General features: G+C 35.6%; 1 protein-coding gene across 1 annotated transcript; it reads left to right on the top strand.

The window, feature by feature from the left end:
* The first annotated feature begins 19960 nt into the window (after positions 1-19960).
* On the top strand, positions 19961-21028 carry LOC126893118 (E3 SUMO-protein ligase KIAA1586-like). Its single transcript, XM_050663064.1, has one exon. The coding sequence runs from the start codon at positions 19961-19963 to the stop codon at positions 21026-21028; it is 1068 nt and encodes a 355-aa protein (XP_050519021.1).
* The last annotated feature ends 279 nt before the right edge of the window (positions 21029-21307 follow it).

Genomic DNA, 21307 nt, shown 5'->3' with positions numbered 1-21307 from the left:
AAACTACTCGTTTTAAAATTTAGAAACACGTCCGTTTCATATGCCCACCCGCCCAATTATTAGCGCTTATTTTCTAGACATTACTTAAGATTTAAGTAACTCGCGACCCCCCTCCAAGTCCTTATTGGCCCCATCTATTGGTAATGTCTCGAACTACAGATTAATTTCCGTTTAATACAATTTATTAATTTTCGTTATAAAATTTAGAAACACGTCCGTTGCATATCCCCACCGCCCAATTCTTAGCCCTGATTTTCTAGATAGGTATTATCTACTTTAGTAACTCGCAACCCCCCTCAAACTCGTAATAGTGGCACCATCTATTGGTAATGTGTCGAAGTACAGATTAATTTCCGTTTAATACAATTTAGTTTTCGTTTTAAAATTTAGAAACACGTCCGTTGCATATGCCAAAAGGTTGCATTTTTTCATGGGCCTTTCGATTTGGATTTCTGCTGGATTTTTGCGAAATTTTAAAAACGTTAAATCGCGATAAATAATGACAATACGTAATTTTTTATGAACTGACACGTTTCCGCAGTTTCTTTGCCCATTACGAATCATATAAACTCAAAAAACGTAGAATTTCAACAAATAAATTTATTCCTTATTTTTTTCATGGGCTGCCTTTCGTTTTTCTGCGGATTTTTTCAAAATCTTAAAAACGTTAAAAATGATAAATTGCCGATAAATAAGGGCAATAAGTCATTTTTTATGAACAGCTAACTTCCACTGTTGCTTTTCCCTTGCCGAATCGTATAAACCAGTGGCGGCTCGTCAGAGGAGGCAACGGAGGCTTAGCCTCCCCATAATTTTTTTACACATTTTATGTCATATCTGGGACATACTATTTCTAGAATTATTGATGAAATGTCACTGTTTTGTTTATTTTGAATCACGAGAAACAACAAGCGCTCGTACTAATAGAAAGTGTAAATTATTGCACACTTTTGTAACTAAACGCATCTGGAATGCATCAATATGTCCACCTGTATGCTGTGAGCAGCTCCTCATATCCCTACCAAGGGAGGTAGAAATTAGACTCCAATCCGTTGTGTTCTAAGTTACGACAAATGTCTCGAAACCAGCGATATAGTTTCCTATGCGTACAATAATACTCGATAGAGAAACGTAATATTATATCGCTTCACGTCAAACTACCCAGAAATATATGCCAAGGGAGGCAAAACCAAAATTAGGCTCACTTGTGGTTTTACTTATATTCTATAAGGAAATTAATAGTCAGGGTATTTCTTGGTGTGATTTTATCATTTTATTTCTTTTAATTAGTGTTTGGTGAATTTTTGTATTTCATATATTTTTATTTGTGTTGTTATTGGCTTGGTAAGGTTATTTTTACAATTTACGTACCGTTATTTGTTTATATAAAATGTATATAAATGAATAATTTTAATACTTTAAGTATATTATAATAAAGCTTATATTATTAAAACCTTAGAAAGACCACAGCCAAATTTAACTATTATTAAATCCTCAGGTAATCGTCAAAATCGTGCATTTAATATTAACTGACTGGTATAATAAATGGGACTGGTTAACCGGGTCTATTAAAAGGGAAAAAGTTTTTTGTGTAAATTAAAACTTTTTGCTAAACAAAATATAGTAACTGCTTTAGATACAGCTCAAAAAGAGGCCATAATTACTTACAATAATCAGGTTTTGGAGAATAGGATGAATTTAAAAAGGCTTATCGATATAACACTATATTTGGCTTCGCAAGAATTAGCTTTTCGCAGACACGATGAAAGTGATGATTATTCCATTAATCGCGGCAATTACAAGGAACTTTTATCGTTGTGGGGTAATTATGACACAAAATTCGAAAAATTTCGTTAATTTTAGATTTAATCCTGTTTTTATAAAGTTCTTTTAGTAACAATAATATTATTATTAGTTACAAAAGCTATTCTACATCTCAGTTATCAATGCAAGCATGCGGTAAGGGACCGTTCAAGTATTACGTAACGCAGGGGGGGGGGGGTTCAAAAATCTTCAAAAATTGCGTTACGCAATAGTTAAACGCCCATTAGAGTGCGTTACGTAGGGGGAGGAGGGTCAAAAATCTTCAAAAATCGCGTTACGTAATACTTGAACGCTTCAGAGGGAGGGTCCCCGTAAGGTGAAATGTAAATAAAAATGATCAAAAATAAATGGAGCCTTAAATTACTTTTTTTGGTGCATTTTTTTGCTAGTGCAAATTTGTCTAGATTTTTTATAGTTAGAGCCTCCCCTATTGTAAAATTCATGAGCCGCCACTGGTATAAACTCAAAAAAAACGTTGATTTCCAACAAAGAAATTTATTCCGTAATTTTTTCATGGGCATTTCGATATTCTGCCGAATTTGTTTCGAAATCTCTCGTTAGGAATAATAAGCCACAGACTTCTCTTATTTCCAACTAAAATAGTAAATAGAGATATAACAAAGGATTATTTATTGTAAAATTAAAACAATTAGGTTGACTTAAAACTATTTCTACATAAATTTACAACAAACATATCGTTTCTATAAAATAAATAACAGAAAGTAATGTAATCGTTGTTAATTTCATCTCAATAAAACCTTATTTATTTATTGTTGCATATTTATTTACAAAAGTTCTTTGTCCCATCCCATCCATATACCATGTCCTAAGTCAATTTCCTACTCGCCCATTCGGATCTCCAACGACTATCTACTCGATTTAGTATTAGGATAGCACAAACGTAAGGAGGTTGTTGATTCTACTGCATTTAATTAGGCGTCAGTTGGCGTCAGTCGATAATTATCGATAATTCGATAATCACTGTAGTTTGTACACGCCCACAAAATGTGAAGTCGACAACACTGTGACGGTTATCGAAGTCTTTCTCACATTCCGATCCCTTACATTTTCCTTCTTTACTAGTTTGTTATATTTGCCCTCTATCAGATAGAGAGCGCCATGTCAGACGATATATTAAATTAATAATAATATATTTTTTGTTAGTATTATTTGATAGTTAATTATGTAAACTAAATAACTTGTTTAAGAATAAAATTTAAGTATAGTTTGAAATTAATTTACTTACAACTGTTGTTAAAACTATTCCTATATTTTCAATAAAACTTTTAACTTTTGATGACAGATGGCGAAAATGGTGAATACAAAAATTAGTTTTTTTTTTAATTAAATACACAGGTAATATATTTAAAATATATTTATTACATTGAAGTAATATTACAGTTACTATAAAATACTAATATTTTTATATAAAAGTCTTCCAGTATATAATATTCTTGAAAATTGGAGAGATTGACATAGTCGATGCGCCAGGGAGCAAGAATTAAAAGATCTCATCGCGTTTCTGCTATCCTGATACAAAATCTGAAATTCTGAATATTTTGACGGGATAGTTAGTTGATCGGTGTTGTGTCTGGATTTGAGCCATACATCGAGAATCCGACTATCTTCATACGTTTCTGCGATCCTGCTATAAATTCTGAAATTCTTACTGTTTGATGGGTTTGTTGGAGTTTCTTGATACGATAGCGATGTCGCGCTCTATTCATTTTCAACGAAAACTTTTCGTTTATAAACTTGCAAATGTCTGTGTGTTATTGCGTTGCCGCTCCTGCAATACTTAGAGCAGGTGTATCGATGGATTCGTATGTAGTTTTGCCTTCTGAATCCAAATCTGAAAACGGCATTTCGATATATCTAACCGTCTTCGAGATAATCGACCTCAAAATCTAAAATGTGACGTCACAATCCGGTTATCTCCTACAGACGCACTAAACGTCAGCTCAAATGGTTGATTAGGAAGTAGGCTACTTTTTTTTTAAATCTCGATTTGCCAAGCATAGGTTATTTACATTTGAGTTTGACACTTCGTGAATGTCAAACTAAATTTTAAATTAAGTATTAATAAAACATCAATGACATTTGATAGTGAATTTAATTATTATATAAAATAAATAAGATGTTCAAAAATACAATTTGAGTATAAATATTTTAAAAGCAATAATTTATTAACAGTTTTAAAAAGGTTTATACCAGTATAAATACGGCCTCCCCCCCACATAACAATTTCATGTTCTTAGTAGATTCATAGAACATACTTTTCAGAAAAAGTATATACTTAGAATATGCGTAATTACCATTGCGAATGTGCAGAGCATATACTGAGTATATACTACATTACAGTACTTAAACGTTCTATGTATATACTTAGAATGTACTATCGCACATATTTTTAGTATATGGGAAGAATATTCCAAGGATGTGCTGTATTTCTCAGAAGTATGTTTTCAACATCACCCAATCTCATCCTAGGTTCTACTAATATTATTTACATATTCTAATTGCATATGAGAATGTAGTTATTACATTCTACAATATTACGTAAAAAGTAAGTATAAAATATATAAACTTTAGTTGTGTTATATAGGTACCTATGTATAATAAATATTATATGGGTAAGTAGCCTATATTATATAAAATATAAGTAATGTATTTAGTTATTATGTGCACATTAAAATAAAAATGTTGCTTATATAATTATATAATAGCCAAATATATATATTATATGTATGTAAATTACTAAAATTTATAGGTATCTATTTATCTATATACATTATACATACTTTTACTTACTAGGTATTTAGGAAATATTGAAGTACCAATGTGAATTTATTATTTTCAAGCTGCTTTTTATGTTCTTAAAAATGTTTTAGTCCTTGTCTTCGCTTCGTCCTAACAGCGTAAACATAAATGCCTAACTGTACTCTGACTCCTGGTCTGGAAACTATTTTCATATTTTGCCCTTTTGTTACCTACCCCCTTCCCTTGTGCAGGTATAAAATATGCAATGCAAGGGGTCAGAATGACAGTGAATAGCCGTTTCCGGATTCCCGAAAATTATAGTTAAAAATACTTCTGGTATAAACTCAAATCAAAATGGTATTATATTCATTTCAATTGAAAACGAAACGAGAATTTCTCATTTTTCTTCAATAGAATTAAGTTTTAAACTTTTTTACCATACAATTAAAACGGTTTAAAAAAATAAATTAGATAGTTCAGTAGTACCTACTAAAATACCTAAATTTTATTAATTATTCTTAACGCGAAGTTGATAATCTATAGGCTAACATTATTCTTCTTCCTATAGGTACATACAGTATATTCTTTTTAAGATATTTTAAAAGTATATACAAGTATGTGTTAAGCATATACTTTTGCATATACTTACGCATATACTAAGAATATTCGATTAAGGTATATTCTAAGAATAAACTTTTACGAACATTCCGAGATACTACGTACACGAATGTGCTCAGTATATTCGGTGCAAGAATATTCTTTGAAGCACATGCAAAGAACATGAAATTTAGAATGTTTTTTATAGTACATGCTATGCTTGTACTACACATATACTAAAAAGGATATACTTCGACCAATGTTGGTAGGATATGCTTAGAACATGATGCGAACATCATTGTTATGTGGGCCTTTATGATAAATGGACTGTTCCATTTGCTATAAAATTGAAATATTATGTATACCTATAGGCCAGGGTAATAAGACAAAAATATACCCTGTTCGTGACACTCGAGCAGCCAGGGTACTGAAGCGTTTTTTCGACAAGTAATACCTATAGGAACAAATTGTAACTATTTCCTGCGTAGGATCTGGCGGCCATTTTTATTTATAAACAATTAACTGTCAAAAAATGGCATTTTCCCTTTTTTTTCAAATCAATGGAAAACAGAGAAACTTATGATTTTTTTAGTACAAATATCTTTGAGATTATGGAAAAAGCTTTAAAATGACATATTACAAAGTTTGATATACTCATTTAATGTTAATATAATTGCGAGAAAAGTTCGGAATTGCAAAAAAAAATATTTTCGCAATAATTGCTGTAAAAATTAGTGTACAGGTTTGAAATTTTTGTCAAATGAGGGTTCTTTGGTGCTTAATATGTGATAAAAATTTCAAAGCGATTCATTCAATTGTTTAAATTGTATTCGAATTGTTTATCTCAGTGAGCATTTTTTTTGCACCAACATAAGTCAGAAAAAAATTACGTTAGAACCATTCCACAGGTGTCAAATGGAAAAGCATGAACTATTTTTTCAAGCTGGTTTAAAAAAAGCGAATAAAAATGCACTTATTAGTAATAAATAATTGTGCAAAAGTATCGTAAATCTTTCCTTATAAACTTTTTGAATAACTTTTTCCAAAAAAATTAACTTTTTTACCCTGTTTTAAGTGCACAACTACCAAGTAATGTTATTTATATCATAATTGATAAAAAATTGTAATAAATATAAATAATTTCTTATATAACAAAATAAGAAGTTTATAAGGAAAAATTTACGATACTTTTGCATAATTATTTATTACTAATAAATGCATTTTTTATTCGCTTTTTTTAAACCAAGTTGAAAATATAGCTCATGCTCTTTCATTTGACACCTGTGGAATTTTTCTAACGTCATTTTTTTCTGACTTATGTTATTGTAAAAAAAAAATACTCTCTGGGATAAACAATTTGAATAAAATTTAAACAATTGAATGAATCGCTTTGAAATTTTTATCACATATTAAGCACCAAAGAACCCTTATACGACATAAAATTTCAAAGCTGTATATGAAATAGTTACAATTTGCTCTTATAGGTATTACCTGTCGAAAAAACGCTTCAGCGCCCTGGCTGCTCGAGTGTCATGGAAAAAACCTTATTACCCTGGACTACTAGTCGTTCCCTAAACTCGACACAACTGGCTAGTGATTGTAGAAGGTAATTTTTTTGTTTTTTGAGAATTTTGCCGAAATTGGCAAAATTACTAATTATTTAGTAATAATTATTAACTATTTAGAAATTATTTTTTTGTCGAATTGGCAAAATTATTGACTAAAATCACTAGCCAGTACCTATTGTGCCTGTGTACATCCTTCTAATGGAAAAAAATATTTGAAGATTTTTCTCAAATTATGGATACCAAGAACATTTTCATTTATAACTCTTTTATTTTTAATTTGACAAATAAAAGTTATTCTTCATAAAAAGCTCTTCATGTTCTAAGATTTATGATGCAACCATCATATATAGGGTGTCCCAAAAGTAGGGGAACGGTCGAATATTTCGCGAACTAAACATCGGATGGAAAAACTGAAAAATACGTGTGCAATCATTTTCAAAAATCTATCCAATGACACCAAACTCCAACTCCCACTACACCCCCTGGAGATGGGGTGGGGGGTAACTTTAAAATCTTAAATGGAAACCCCTAGTTTTTCTTACAGATTTGCATTCGTTACGTAAAAGTAAGCAACTTTTATTCAAGACATTTTTTCGGACTGTGGATAGATGGCGCTATAATTGGGAAAAACGATTTATCCTGATACCATAGGTAAATTATAGAAACGGTCTAATATCTCGAGAAATACACTTCCAAATAAGAAACCAAAAAACAGGTTTCTAATATTTTTCGAAAACCTATCGATAAACACTAAACATGACCCTCCAACCCACCCCTGGAGGTGGAGTGGGGGGTAACTTTAAAATCTTAAAAAGCAACCCCCACTTTTTATTGCAGATTCGAATTCGTCATGAAAAATTAAACAACATTTATTCGAAACATTTTTTAAAAATGCTGATAGACGGCGCTAATAAATCGTATTTTTTCAATTAAAGCGCCATCTATCAACAATTCTAAAAAATGTTTCGAATAAATGTTGCTTAGTTTTTCATGACAAATCCGAATCTGTAATAAAAAGTGGGGGTTGCTATTTAATATTTTAAAGATACCCCCCACCCCACCTCCAGGGGGTGGGTTGGAGGGTTATGTTTAGTGTTATTCGATAGGTTTTCGAAAAGTATTAAAAGAATTTGTTTGGTTTCTCATTTGGAAGTGTATTTCTCGAGATATTAGACCGTTTCTATAACTTACCCATGGTATCAGGATAAATCGTTTTTCCCAATTATAGCGCCATCTATCCACAGTTCGAAAAAATGTCTTGAATAAAAGTTGCTTACTTTTACGTATCGAATCCAAATCTGCAAAAAATCTGGGGGTTTCCATTTGAGATTTTAAAGTTACCCCCCACCCCACCTCCAGGGGATGTAGTGGATGGAGGTTGGTGTTTGGTGTCATTGGATAGATTTTTGAAAATGATTGAACACGTATTTATCAGTTTTTCGATCCGATGTTTAGTTCGCGAAATATTCGACCGTTCCACTACTTTTGGGACACCTTGTATAAAATTTTATTAATTTTATACGAGATATATAAAAAATATGAATTTCGATCAAGAGTAAACTACCTTTACAGTTCATAACATTTAAATTAGAATGATATAATTGCACAATAAATCATAATTATTAATTCTAAACTACTTTTCATAATAGAAATTTTCCATATTATGAATTAAAATACGTAAACATACAAAGTTTTCGTTATGACAATGCTCGCATTTTCAGCTTGTTGATTATGTATCCAGGAGAAAAGAGATATGGTCAGGCAGGAGAAGACACTCGTGGCTCCAAAATCTGCGGAAGGGGTTGGTGCTCACATATCAGTCGAACTATTCATAAGTGCCTTCGGGTGAGGGTGAGCTACCATTGCTGAATGGGAGTACGGAGTATTTCTTCCACTCTCAACTCGGTAACGCGTCTATGTCGCTCATTAAAGTTTGGGTCATTTGGTGAGATTTATGCTGCCTGAAGTGAGCTTTTGAAAGCTTCAGCCTTGTGGATTATTAGGAATGATATCATTGACAATGAGATGTAAATGAGCTTTTGACTTTTGCTTATTTAGAATTTTGAAATTGTTCCAGAATTTTCTACCGTCTCGATAGTCCAGACAAGAGGCAACACGCATCTACTGTGATTGTTTCAGCCAATTAACGTCCAGCTTAATGGAAGCCGAGAGCCGGTTATATTATGTTTTGATAAGAGGATCTCTGAATCTGAAACTCTGAAACACACACACACACACATAGGGGAAAGGCGGGCAAAATGGGGTACTTAAAGTTTAAATTGGGATTTAAAAAAAATATGTAACTTTTAAGGTCTAATAATAAGACAAATATCATTGTTACAGTAGTAACTATTTATTAATATAATTTAAAGTTAAAAAAAGTAAAAGTTTTTATTATTATATGAAAAAACAGAAACTAATGTAAATTACCCCATTATGCCCGTCGTATAGGGTAAAATGGGGTACCAAATTGAAACCAAGGAAAACCTATTGACAAAATTCGCATATAAGTACTGCTTCATCATCCTCATCTTCAACACTTGCACATGAATTTTCAGCCCATTTATGGCAACTGGATCAGCTTATCCATCCTTCTGTGGAACTTGAATAAAAGTTTCCGCAGAACCAGTCGCTGTCATTATCTTAGCCTTCTGAATGTGACTCTACTTTTTTAGTTTTTTTTTCAATTGCGATTTTTTACTCTTCTGTGATTTGGTTTGATCATCGGCTATCTTACTTGCAGTGCCGGATTAACCATTAGGTGGACTAGGCGGTCGCCTAGGGCCCGGGCACTTGATGGGGCCCGCATCCCACACAAATGCATTAATTAATATAGAATTATTTAAGCAGTAATTAAAAAAAAATTTAAAATGTTAAAAAATCAAATAGGGCTAACTGAGACAAAAAAAGAGAATGGTTAATTTATGATTTCCAATCAAACTCAGTTTTTTGCTTTGTCTTCTGTCAAATATGAGGAAAATACAACCGACTTCAAGACAAATTAAGCAGTTATCTTCAAAGACATTTTTATATTCCATGTCCTAATGAAACAAGAGCTTGGATTGACATGAAATTTGGTATAAGCCTAGCTAAAATGTCAAAGTAAAAAGTGATATTGTGCCAATGTGTGTTTTTGTTCTACGGTTGAGTCCACCTCTTTTCGGTGGTGAAAAAATATACCGTCAAAATACGTCCGGAAGTGGATAAACTGACTAATTCTAAGCAACTTTTGTTCAACAGAGTTTTTTCATAAAGTCAATACATTTCGAGTTTTGCACGTGAATATCTTAATTTTTCAACAAAAAATAACACGTTTTTAGACGGTTTTTCGCAAATAACTCAAAAAATATTTTATCGAAAAAATATTCTTAGCAAAAATATAGCTTTTAGAAAATTGAAAAAATGGTGTATGTGTGCAGTCTGTAGATGTAGTAGAAGCAGAGTTGTAGCTAATGAAAAGTAGGTTCTTATTCGTCAAATTCCAAATCGAATATTTCAACGTGAAATAATCAAAAAATAAAGCACTTTTCATGGAAAACTCATCATAACTTGTTTAAATGTTTAAAAAAGCATTATCCTTGTTATTTTTTAAATTTCTAACATAAAAAGTAAGCAAGATACGCTCAGAATAAACTTGATCCCATTTTTTGGGTAAAAAAAACTGGTGAGAATAACCCCCTAATTAGCATCCCAAATGAAATTAATCCTTACCGCTTCACAAGCTACTTTACTTATGTATTGTTTATATGATCTGTGAGTTTTATCGGTATAAAGTGTTTATTTATAAAAGAACTGTAGTAGAAAGGGCTTGAACAAGTTACTAATCACGAGTGTATGCAGTTTTTCTATTTGGCTTAATGCCTCGAGAACTAATGGCCATTGGCATGGTACAGTGGATTTTTCAATCAGGTACCTAGTGTAATGGGCGTATTGAGTAAATGTCTTGTTACTTGCAAAGTCGTCACTGTTTTTGCAAAAAGAAGCTAATTGTATCCGAACGTCTGCGGTCCCTCCGGTGAGTACTGATCCCACAAGAATATAAACATTTTCACTTATTAATTTTTAATAAATGAAAAATTCTCTATCCAGGGTATGCAAATTTTGAACGGTCATATCTTAACTAATTTTTATCTTCCAAAAGAGCAGAAATCTCAAATATTCAGAAAAGCAATACCTTAATTTTTTACTCTTTAAGATTTTTAGTACCACTAATATCTAATTTTTAAGTTATTTTGAAAAGAGAGGCATTTTTTTTCAAAATTTCAAGAAATTTGTTTTACTTTAAATCCCAATGTTTTGAAATATATAAGCACTGTGAACCGGTGAAACTTACAGATCATAGTTCAAGATCAAATTTTTTCAAGATTTTCATAAATTTTTAAGATTTTTTGCCAAAAAAAGGAATCAACATTATTTTAAGCTTAACTTGCTTAATTTTTATACTTGAAACTTGTTAAAAAAAAAACAAAAATAAAACTTTTTTAAAACTTTAAAAAAGTTGTGATGATTTTTCACCGAAAAGTGCTTCATTTTTTGATTAGTTACGTTGAAATATTTGATTTGGAATTTGTCGAATAAGAATCTACTTTTCATTAGCTCCAGTTCTGCTTATACCTGGGTCTATATACTTCATGCATACACCATTTTTTAAAATTTTGTATAGGTACGCTATATTTTTTCTAAGAATATTTTTTTGATAAAATACTTAATTTTGGAGTTATTTGCGGAAAACCTTATAAAAACGTGTCTTTTTTTGTTGAAAAATGAACATATTCACTCGCAAATAACTCAAAAAGTATTGATTTAGTGAAAAAACTCGATAGAACAAAATTTACTTAGAATTAATCAGTTTATCCATTTCCGCACTTATTTTGAATGTATGTTTTTTCACCCCCGAAGGGGTGGCACTCATACCCAGGGCAAAATCACATATCGACACAATATCCCTTTTTTCTTTGGCATTTTAGCTATGGACTATTAATGAGAAGTTGTTGCGAAATGTAAAAAAAAAGAAAAATGATCTTTTTTACATTGTCGTAATTTACTTTTGGAGTAACTACTTCCCAAAACAACATAAATATATGTAAATTTGTTTTAAGTAAATGGTCGCGATAAAGGGACCTACTTCTTATGGCCACCTAAGGCCCCATGATGCCTTAAACCGTCACTGCTTACTTGGTATGGTAAAAAGGGTAAAGACTACCAATAGGTATGGTAAAAAGGATACCCCATTTTACCCTATCTATTGGTACCCCATTTTGCCCAAAGAGCAGATTTTAATATTATGACCAGTTTAAATTATTGCAAGTTTTTATTTTTCAACATAATGGCAAATGACCCCCGATAGGGGCTTCACGACCTTGACGTTGGTTCGGGGGCTTAAGCTGACTGTTCAGATAGGGCCGTAGTCTGGCGCAGGAAGTGGATCAAGTATGTGTGTACGAATGCATGGGAGCTCACATAAGGAGCTCTCCGATGAAAGAAGGCACCCCCTATAAACGGGCAAGGCCTAATGCATGGTAAGTATGAAAGGATGTGAAACAACCTCGCTAGACCGGTTCCTGTCACGACTTAGCTCTCTGGAGTATCTGGGAATCTTTCCTAGGTACTCGAGAGACTAGGAATGTATGAACTGCTTCAGCGACCAAGAAGTAGCCCGCCCTAAGTTAACCCACCCATGTCTGGTTGTACCACTCCCCGGGCGTAAATTTAAGTAGAAGACCCTCTGGTCTTCACTGCCACATCTCCATTCTACGGCACTGTTCACATCGCCAATATATAGTCAACCGACCCGATATTATCTACCAGCTGTATCTATCCTACACTCCGAGTACAACCAGAAAATGCTATCCCTCCTTCATCCTTTTTCCCACTAAACCTACACCCCCAACACACAAGGTAAAGGTGTAATTGTACCGTGCCCAGGCCTGCATGGCAGTTGTGTGTCTAAATTGAACTGTCTCAAACGGTCGACTGGGGGAACCAGGCCACACCCCCTTTCATTTAAGGCCTTGTACCGGCACAGGGAGCGCTGCTGGTATGGACAGTTTATTTCTCCCATACTCGTGGGATCAATATGGAACCATGCAAAAATTTAAAAGATTTAACCCTAGGGGTCTCGCAGGAGAACCCAACAAACAATCAAACTTCCACTGAGACTGTTCGGCAGAATCTGGAAGAAAATAATCCCATCACATCGGGTAATAAAAATATTGAGGACGCAATGCGGACTCCTTTAAAAGATGCTGAGGATGAGGTTTCTCGGCCAAAAATATCTGGGGCACAGAGAAGAAAGCTTCGGAAAATGAGAGAACAGGGAATTGACACTTCTAAGGTCAAATTACCTCCTAGACCTCAAAATAAAACTCCTGGAAATGCCGAAATCACACAAGCTGTCAAGCGGACTGTGTCTGATAGAAGCACTCCTGAGGATAAATTAACAAAAAAGAGCAGAACTGCTGCTGCCTCTTTCAAAAAGCTCAGCAGCAACTACAAAGCAGCTCTTACGGGAATAAAGACGGCAATAATTCCCAAAGAATACCCAGACATATCTGTAACGGAAAAAGACGTTGGGGCAATAAAAGAGGCCCTAATTAAACTTATCGATGAGGTTCCTTGCGCACCTCGTTACGAAGGTAATCGGCTCATGGATGGATACTATGGGTTGATATGTGCTGACGAGGAGTCCTTTAAGATCACAAAGGATTTCTTGGAAGAAAATACGGAGTGGAAGGTCGTTAAGGCTGAGGAACTCCCAAAATCGAAGCGTGTACTGATGTACCTTCCAGAGACTAAAAATGAGGATCTGAAAGTGCCACTGGCACGAATTGAAAAACAAAATCCTGAACTAAGGACCAGTCGTTGGGCAATTCTGAGTTCCAAACCAGCAACTGACGGAGGACTGCATGTGAGTCTCCGAATTGATAAGGAGTCGGAGGCACAGCTCGAAAGGCTTCAATGGAAGCCTTATTACCTTCTACAGCGAGCAAGTATTATACCGTTGGAAGAGGGTAAAGCAAGACAGGCTGGGAACATTGGGGAACCAAAACCTGCAACGATTACTTCCGAACTGCAGGAGGCCGAAGGGGAATCTATGCAGGTGGAAGAAATTACAAGAGGGCCTGTTAGAGACCCCAAAAATGAATAAACTGCAAAATTAAGATCATACAGATCAATTTGCAGCACAAAAAAACAGCTTCGGCACTTTTGTGCCAGGAAGTAGCTGAGAAAAACATTGATATGGTGCTTATTCAAGAACCGTGGATAAATGAAGGTAAGATACGGGGATTAAATGTTAAGGGATGGGAACTAATTTTGGGAGTACCTGACAATAAAATCAGAACTTGTATATTTTGTAGATCTGACCTTAACCTGGTACTAGTTATGGAGCTCTGTACGGGAGACATGACAGCTGCCAGAATTAAACTGAATTGCAATGGGTTGGTTACAGAGTTGATTGTTGCGTCTCTTTACCTTCCTATTGACAGTAAAGAACAACTTCCAGGGACTAACCTAGAGAACCTTCTAGAATACACCAATGATAAGCATACAGAACTTATCATTGTAGTCGACTCCAACGCCCACCACATCATTTGGGGAAGCAGAGATACAAACAATAGAGGTAAGTTACTTTTTGAGTACCTTTGCACTACTGAACTTGATCTTCTGAACAGGGGTAATAAGCCCACCTTCAGGACATCAAGAGCAGAATCACTAATCGACCTAAGCCTATGCTCTATGGGGATTGGGAACATAATATCTGACTGGCATGTGTCGGATGCGTTATCCTTATCGGATCATGCATACATATGCTTTGAGATAAACTCAGTCAAACCGGAACCAAGGTTCTATAGAGACCCTAAGGTGACCGATTGGGAATCCTTTAAGAGGGATCTTGGAACAAGGGTACGGAATTATCCTAAAAGGCCAAAAAACAATGTTGAAGTTGAGATGGCAGTAGACTGGTTGCAGCATGCAATAGTCGTCTCATATGAGGAAAACTGCCCGTTAAAAGAAAGTCACCCTCCCAGGCAAGTAACTTGGTGGAATAAGGAGCTGTCTGATCTCAAAAGAGAAACAAGACGGCTCTTCAATAGGGCGAAGAAATCAGGTGATTGGGAAGCATATAAGGCTAAACTGAAAACCTATAATAAGAAAATCCAATCCGCTAAGGAAAGATCCTGGAGAGAATTCTGTGAAAATATTGAAAGTGTACCTGAAAGCGCCAGGGTTAACAGAATCCTCAAAAGAGATAACATTAACAAACCCAAGTCAATGAAATTGCCCAATGGGAAGTATACGGACACAGAGAAGGAGGCTGTAGAGCATCTTTTAAGTGTTCACTTTCCAGGGTCGACGCAATTGACTGCTAATAACAATCATCAAGCAAACAATAGCCCAACCAAAAGGGACTGGCTGACCTCTGACGAGATCTTTGGTTCTCACAAGGTCAGATGGGCTATTGAAACTTTTGAACTTTATAAAACTGCGGGACCGGATGGTATATTTCCTAAGCTTCTCCAGGAGGGTCTGGAAATAATCATGGGTCCCCTGATCACAATATTTAGAGCTAGCCATGCTCTGGGATACATTCCCAAGGCTTGGAGAAGGGCAAGGGTGGCGTTTATTCCCAAACCAGGAAAAACAGATTACACCTTAGCAAAATCCTACAGGCCTATAAGTCTGACCTCATTCATGTTAAAAACCATGGAAAAATACTTGAACGAACACATCAAGAAAAACAATTTATTTGAAAATCCACTGCACCAACGGCAATGGGCGTATCAGGCAGGGAAATCAGGTGAAGCCGCCCTGCACAATCTAGTGTCGGAACTCGAAAGGAGTCTGCATCAGAAAGAAGTCGCCCTTGCTGCATTTTTAGATATAGAAGGTGCATTTGATAATACCTCAATCGAGTCTATTGGCTCCGTGCGTCTCCCCTCTACGTACAGTCACGTGATACGCTGTCAGATTTTGTAAGGACGTTTTAACATTGAGTCTTATGGGATTATTTTGTTAAACTTGAATATTTTATTTTGTAGTGATAATAACCGAATACAATTGTTAGAATTCATTAGTTATTAATTTATACTGTAATTTATAGTGCAACAAAATATTTTCTTTTTCGTTAATAAATATTTATTGACATAAACTGCGATAGTGAGGTTATGCATACAAAATCAAACTGATAATCAATATTGGAAAGTGAAGAATTTATAGTGCGTTTTTATTTTCTGTTTATATTAATACATAATATCACTAGCGTGACACGACATTTTTTTAAATGTCTCGTTTAAACATACACAAAGCGTCCTTATAAAATTTCAAAAAACCGCCACCATGAGCAGGTCGGTCGATTTTGCTTTGACACTTTGTTAACGCTCGGAGCGAATACAAAGCGCACTGATGAGGAAGAAAATCAACAACACAACATGCAAGTTAATTATTCAGATGCTTCAGAGTAGAATAATATCCACAGATACGCATGAAGATACCATAAATCTGAGGGCAACTAAGGGATGCCCTCAAGGCGGTGTATTGTCACCGTCATTATGAAACACAGTTGTCGATGATCTGATTCATGGGCTAAGCGCCCAAGGAATCTGGGTCCAGGGTTTCGCAGATGATATCGTGATAGTAACTAGGGGAAAATTTCCCAGCACTGTTGCGTATCAGATGCGATATGCCCTTCACTACATAGAGAACTGGTGTCTGAAAGAGAACCTCTCCGTGAACCCTTCTAAAACTAAACTGGTAGCCTTTACAAATAAGAGGAAGCTTACTGGACTGAGTGAGCTGAAATTATTTGGAGAGGTACTGGAAAAAACCAATGAGGTTAAGTATCTAGGGGTAACCCTGGATTCGAAACTCAATTGGAATACTCATATTACCAATATAACCAATAGGGCTAAGCGACTCTTCTGGAACTGCAGACGAGTTGTAGGTAAAACCTGGGGATTGAAACCAAAGGTGATATGTTGGTTGTACACATCAGTGATACGACCGACAGTTACTTATGGGTCAGTACTATGGTGGAGAAAGACGGCTTTGCAATCTTGTGTGACCACTCTCACCACCCTACAAAGGCAAGCGCTTCTAAATATAACAGGAGCCTTGAATAGTACAGGAACGGCTTCATTAGAGGCTATCACAGGTCTCCCTCCGCTGGAATTGTATATTTCGGCGGTAGCCTTTATGACCATCCTGAGGCTCAAAGCAAACAATACTTGGAGGCCAAATTATGTATTGAATAGCCACACAAACATTACTGGGACTATACTTGAAGAATACATCTTTATGATGAACTTAGATATGATGACACCAGAACTAATCTTCACTGAGAAGATTAACACAATTATACCATCTAGAGAACAAAAAGTCCCAAACATTAATGGAGACTTAATATGGTTCACTGATGGATCTAAAACTGTCCATGGTACTGGATCAGGAGTCTTTGGGCGAACATGTAACTATAATAAATCTTACAGCCTAGGTCAACATACAACGGTGTTCCAGGCTGAAGTTTTTGCTTTGGTGGCCTGCATTGATGAAATAATTGATGAGGACCCTAAAGCTAAGAGAATCAACATTTATACAGATAGCCAATCGGCTATTCTGGCTGTAAAGAACCCTCTCACCAAATCAAAACTGGTGAGAAACTGCAAAATCTCCTCAATAATTTGGCAAAAGACAACAAAGTGTCTTTAATATGGGTGCCGGGTCATGAAGGGGTGCATTGGAACGAACGAGCAGATATGTTAGCGAAACAAGGCTCGAGAAAAACTTTTGAAGGCCCAGAACCTTTCTGTGGCATCACTAAAGATGCTATGAAAAACGAGGTTCAGAAATGGCTGATAAAGAATCATCAAAATAAATGGAGAACCACTCAAGGGCAAATCCAGACTAAAAAAATAATCAAGAATATTGATAAAAAACTCTCGAACAGTTTGATGAACCTCAATAAACGAGGGATCAAAACGGTCACTGAAATGGTGACTGCACATTGTCGTTTAAGAAATCACCTATACAAACTAGGTAAGGTGAATGAACCATGGTGCAGAAAGTGCGAAATGGAAGAAGAAACTGCCATACACATACTATGCTATTGCAGTGTGCTAGGTGATGTAAGGCAGAACTTCACAGGTCAAATGAGGTTTGAACCAGAAGAGATCTTAAAACTACCAATAAGAAAACTGTTGGCCTTCGTTGAGGCCACAGGACTTATTAAAGTTTAAGGAGAAGAACAGGGTTTGGTACAAAGGTCTTATGACCAAGTGCCAGAGACTAACGAGTCTCGCCTGAGTTAAGAAGAAGAAGAAGAAGAAGAAGAATGGCAAATGAATACTCTAGAACACATTCACTGTTAGTTAGAAGTAATGATATTAAATAATAAATTTCTTTAGTAATACTAACGATGGATTATTTTTCGGCCGATATTATAACTTGGTCAACTAAAAACGCACATGTACTGTTTACAACAATCGACTAACAGCTAATTATATCTGCTTTATGACAGAAGCCGTAAACAGGCGTCTATAATATAATTTCATTAACGTCGTATAGATGGAGCGAGTGATATTGAAAAAAAGGGGGTACCCCGTTTTAGGCAGCTACCCCGTTTTGCCCTCCTTTTCCCTACACCTTGCACCTGGCACCTCGCACCTCTTACCTCGTACCTAGCACCTCGCACCACGCACTTCGCACCTCGCACCACGCACCTCGCACCACGCACCTCGCACCTCCCACTACGCACCTCGCCCCTCGCCCCACGAACCTAGCACCTCGCACCACGAACCTAGCACCTCGCACCTAATCCATACACGTCAGTTGCAATGTGGGGGCAAGCTTTCATGGTTGGTCACTTCGAGTATGGAGCAGCAGGCCTACGTCTCTGCGATTAGACTCCAATAAGAGTCGAAAATCGTTGATTTAGAGTGCTGGACTGCGCTCCGTATTCTAAGTGAAAAATAAGATTGTTTTGCCTTCGCATTGCAACTGAATAAAAATGGTATACATTTTTATTTTTAAATTATGTTAATGTTTATATTACTGAATAGAGAATTGAGTAACCTTTCAAATGAGCTATCATACGACCCCTATTCTCGTTTAAAAAAAATCATTGGTTACGTCATCACGCTCAGATGGATGACGTCACTAGTATGATATAATGCTAAAAAGTCATAATTTAAAAATAAAAATCGACTTGTTTCTGGATTTCTTTCCAAAATCGCGAATTCACGAAAAAATGAATTTATTGCAACGTTTACGTGTTCACTGTATGTTTATCAAGGGTCAACCATAGACATAATATGCAATATTGTATGTCCTACATTTAATTGAAGAATACATTAACATTAAATTATTTCAAATTTACTAAATTAACATTTCAATAATATTTAAATTACGGTTCTGTCGTAGCTTGTCACAAATTTCTCAATCCAAGCCTGTGCTTTTCCTTTCTAAGAATGGCGGTAGCGTACTCACAATCTTCATTCAAAGTAAAGGCGGCATCGGAGAGTCGGCCTTCTGATTACGAGCCGTTAATAACCGCTATGAATTCCACGATTTTATTGGTTAGAACTACCCACGTGATATCTGTGTTCGTATTGGTCAGAGAATTCAGATTCAGCAATAAAGACAAATGACAATCAGCTGTTAGACATCATTACAATAATAATATGTGATGGAATTTTTATTTTGATTTTTGATGTAAATAAATATTATTACTGATAATTTGTATAAGCAAAATTATTGTACTGCACCTACAGTGACTCACAGCCTCAATTCTGAAATGATACAGTCGTTACTCAATAAAACTAGCTTGTGTCAGTGACCCAATATTAGAAAAAAAATTACATACTCAGTGGTGTAGTGGAGCCGGAGCGGTCCGGAGCGTCGCTCCGGCACAGCTTTTGAAGGGGGAGCGGCGCTCCGGCTACGATTTTTTCAATCGAATTTTTTATATAGGACAAAAATTGTTTTGTCCTTTACTAAGTAATTTTTACACGTTAGTTATCGTGGTTAATCAGTTAAGGCATACGCAGCTACGATTAGGTAGTTCGTAATTGTAAGCGCAAAAGTTGAGCGAGCGACTGGCAGACGGGATAGTTGATGGATAGACATGATAGACATCTCAGCGGTCCGCGCCCAGCACTACCGTGTCCGTGTCACAAGTGACGGGGGTTTCTTTCACAAGTGACGGGGCTAGTGTTATGTTAGGGAAACACTCAGGAGTGGCAAAGAGGTTTTCAACTTTGTACCCTGATATAATCGTTTGGCACTGTTTAAATCACAGATTGGAATTGGCTATTGGGGACGCAGTCAGCGAAGTGGCCGGAGTGAATCATTTCCAGATATTTATGGACAAACTGTACTCGCTGTACAGCGCCTCTCCAAAAAACAAGCGTGAGTTAAAAGACTGTGCACAAGAACTTGACATTCAGATGAACAAAATCGGAAGAGTGTTGAGCACAAGATGGGTAGCCAGTAGCTTTCGTACCGTTTCGGCTGTGTGGTTTGGCTTTCAAGCTTTGGCAAACCATTTCTCTAAAGCCATAAACGATCCTGACAGAACATCGACTGAAAAAAGCAAATATAGTGGTTTATTAAATAGGCTAACATCTCAGAGTTTTCTACTAAACTTGGCCTTTATGTTTGACATTCTTGCTGAATTGGCTTTGTTATCAGAGAGCTTAGAGAATAGAAACACTTCTATTGTGTATGCAGACAAACTGATAAACAGATCCGTAAGATATTTAGAGCACTTAAAGGAGAAGCCAGGCACGAAAGTTCTGGAAGCACAAATCGCCATAAAAGAAGGAAATTTTGCATCAGTTGTGTTAAAAACTAATCCAAAAATTGTATCGTTCAATGGACAGCAACTTATTTCTAGTGTTATAAATAACCTAAAGCAAAGAATGTTTGTCACCACATTTGATGGGGAAGCCCAATATGAAGATCTTATAAACTCTTTTAAAGTATTAGAACCTGAGTATTGGCCAACCTGCATTCCACCAAGTTTTGGTCAAACTCAAGTAGAGCAACTGTGCAAGAGATTTAAATTGAACGTCAACAAAGCTGTCTCTGCCTACAGAGACTATTTGGACAACAGCCGACAAGTGCCTGATGGATTGCAAGAACTGTTAAACTGCACTAAAATAATACCTTGCAGCTCAGCTGATTGTGAACGGGGTTTCAGTTGTATGAACAATATGGTTACACCATCAAGAAACGCTTTGACTGTTGCTCATGTATCATCATTGATGTTCATAAAAATCTAAGGTCCACCTCTCCAAGAATGGCAGCCTGAGACGTACGTCACTAAATGGCTGAGGAGCCACCGGTCTGCAGACGATTCCAGGACAAGAGTTGCAGAAAACCCAAAAAAGAACGCAAAGAAGGATGCACTTTGGCACTTACTTTGAGTATGTATGTTATAATTAATCTGATGTATTTATTATATGTATTTTGTTAAATACACAAGTTATTTGTACTGTATGTAGTTTTTTCAAATAATTCTTAATTTTTTTGGCACAGATTATAATGTTTGTGTGTGTTAA

Source organism: Diabrotica virgifera, chromosome 10 (assembly GCF_917563875.1).
Source record: "Diabrotica virgifera virgifera chromosome 10, PGI_DIABVI_V3a".
Lineage (NCBI taxonomy): Eukaryota > Metazoa > Arthropoda > Insecta > Coleoptera > Chrysomelidae > Diabrotica > Diabrotica virgifera.
Note: the sequence above shows the minus strand (reverse complement) of the source record. Positions and strands in the feature narration are given on the sequence as shown.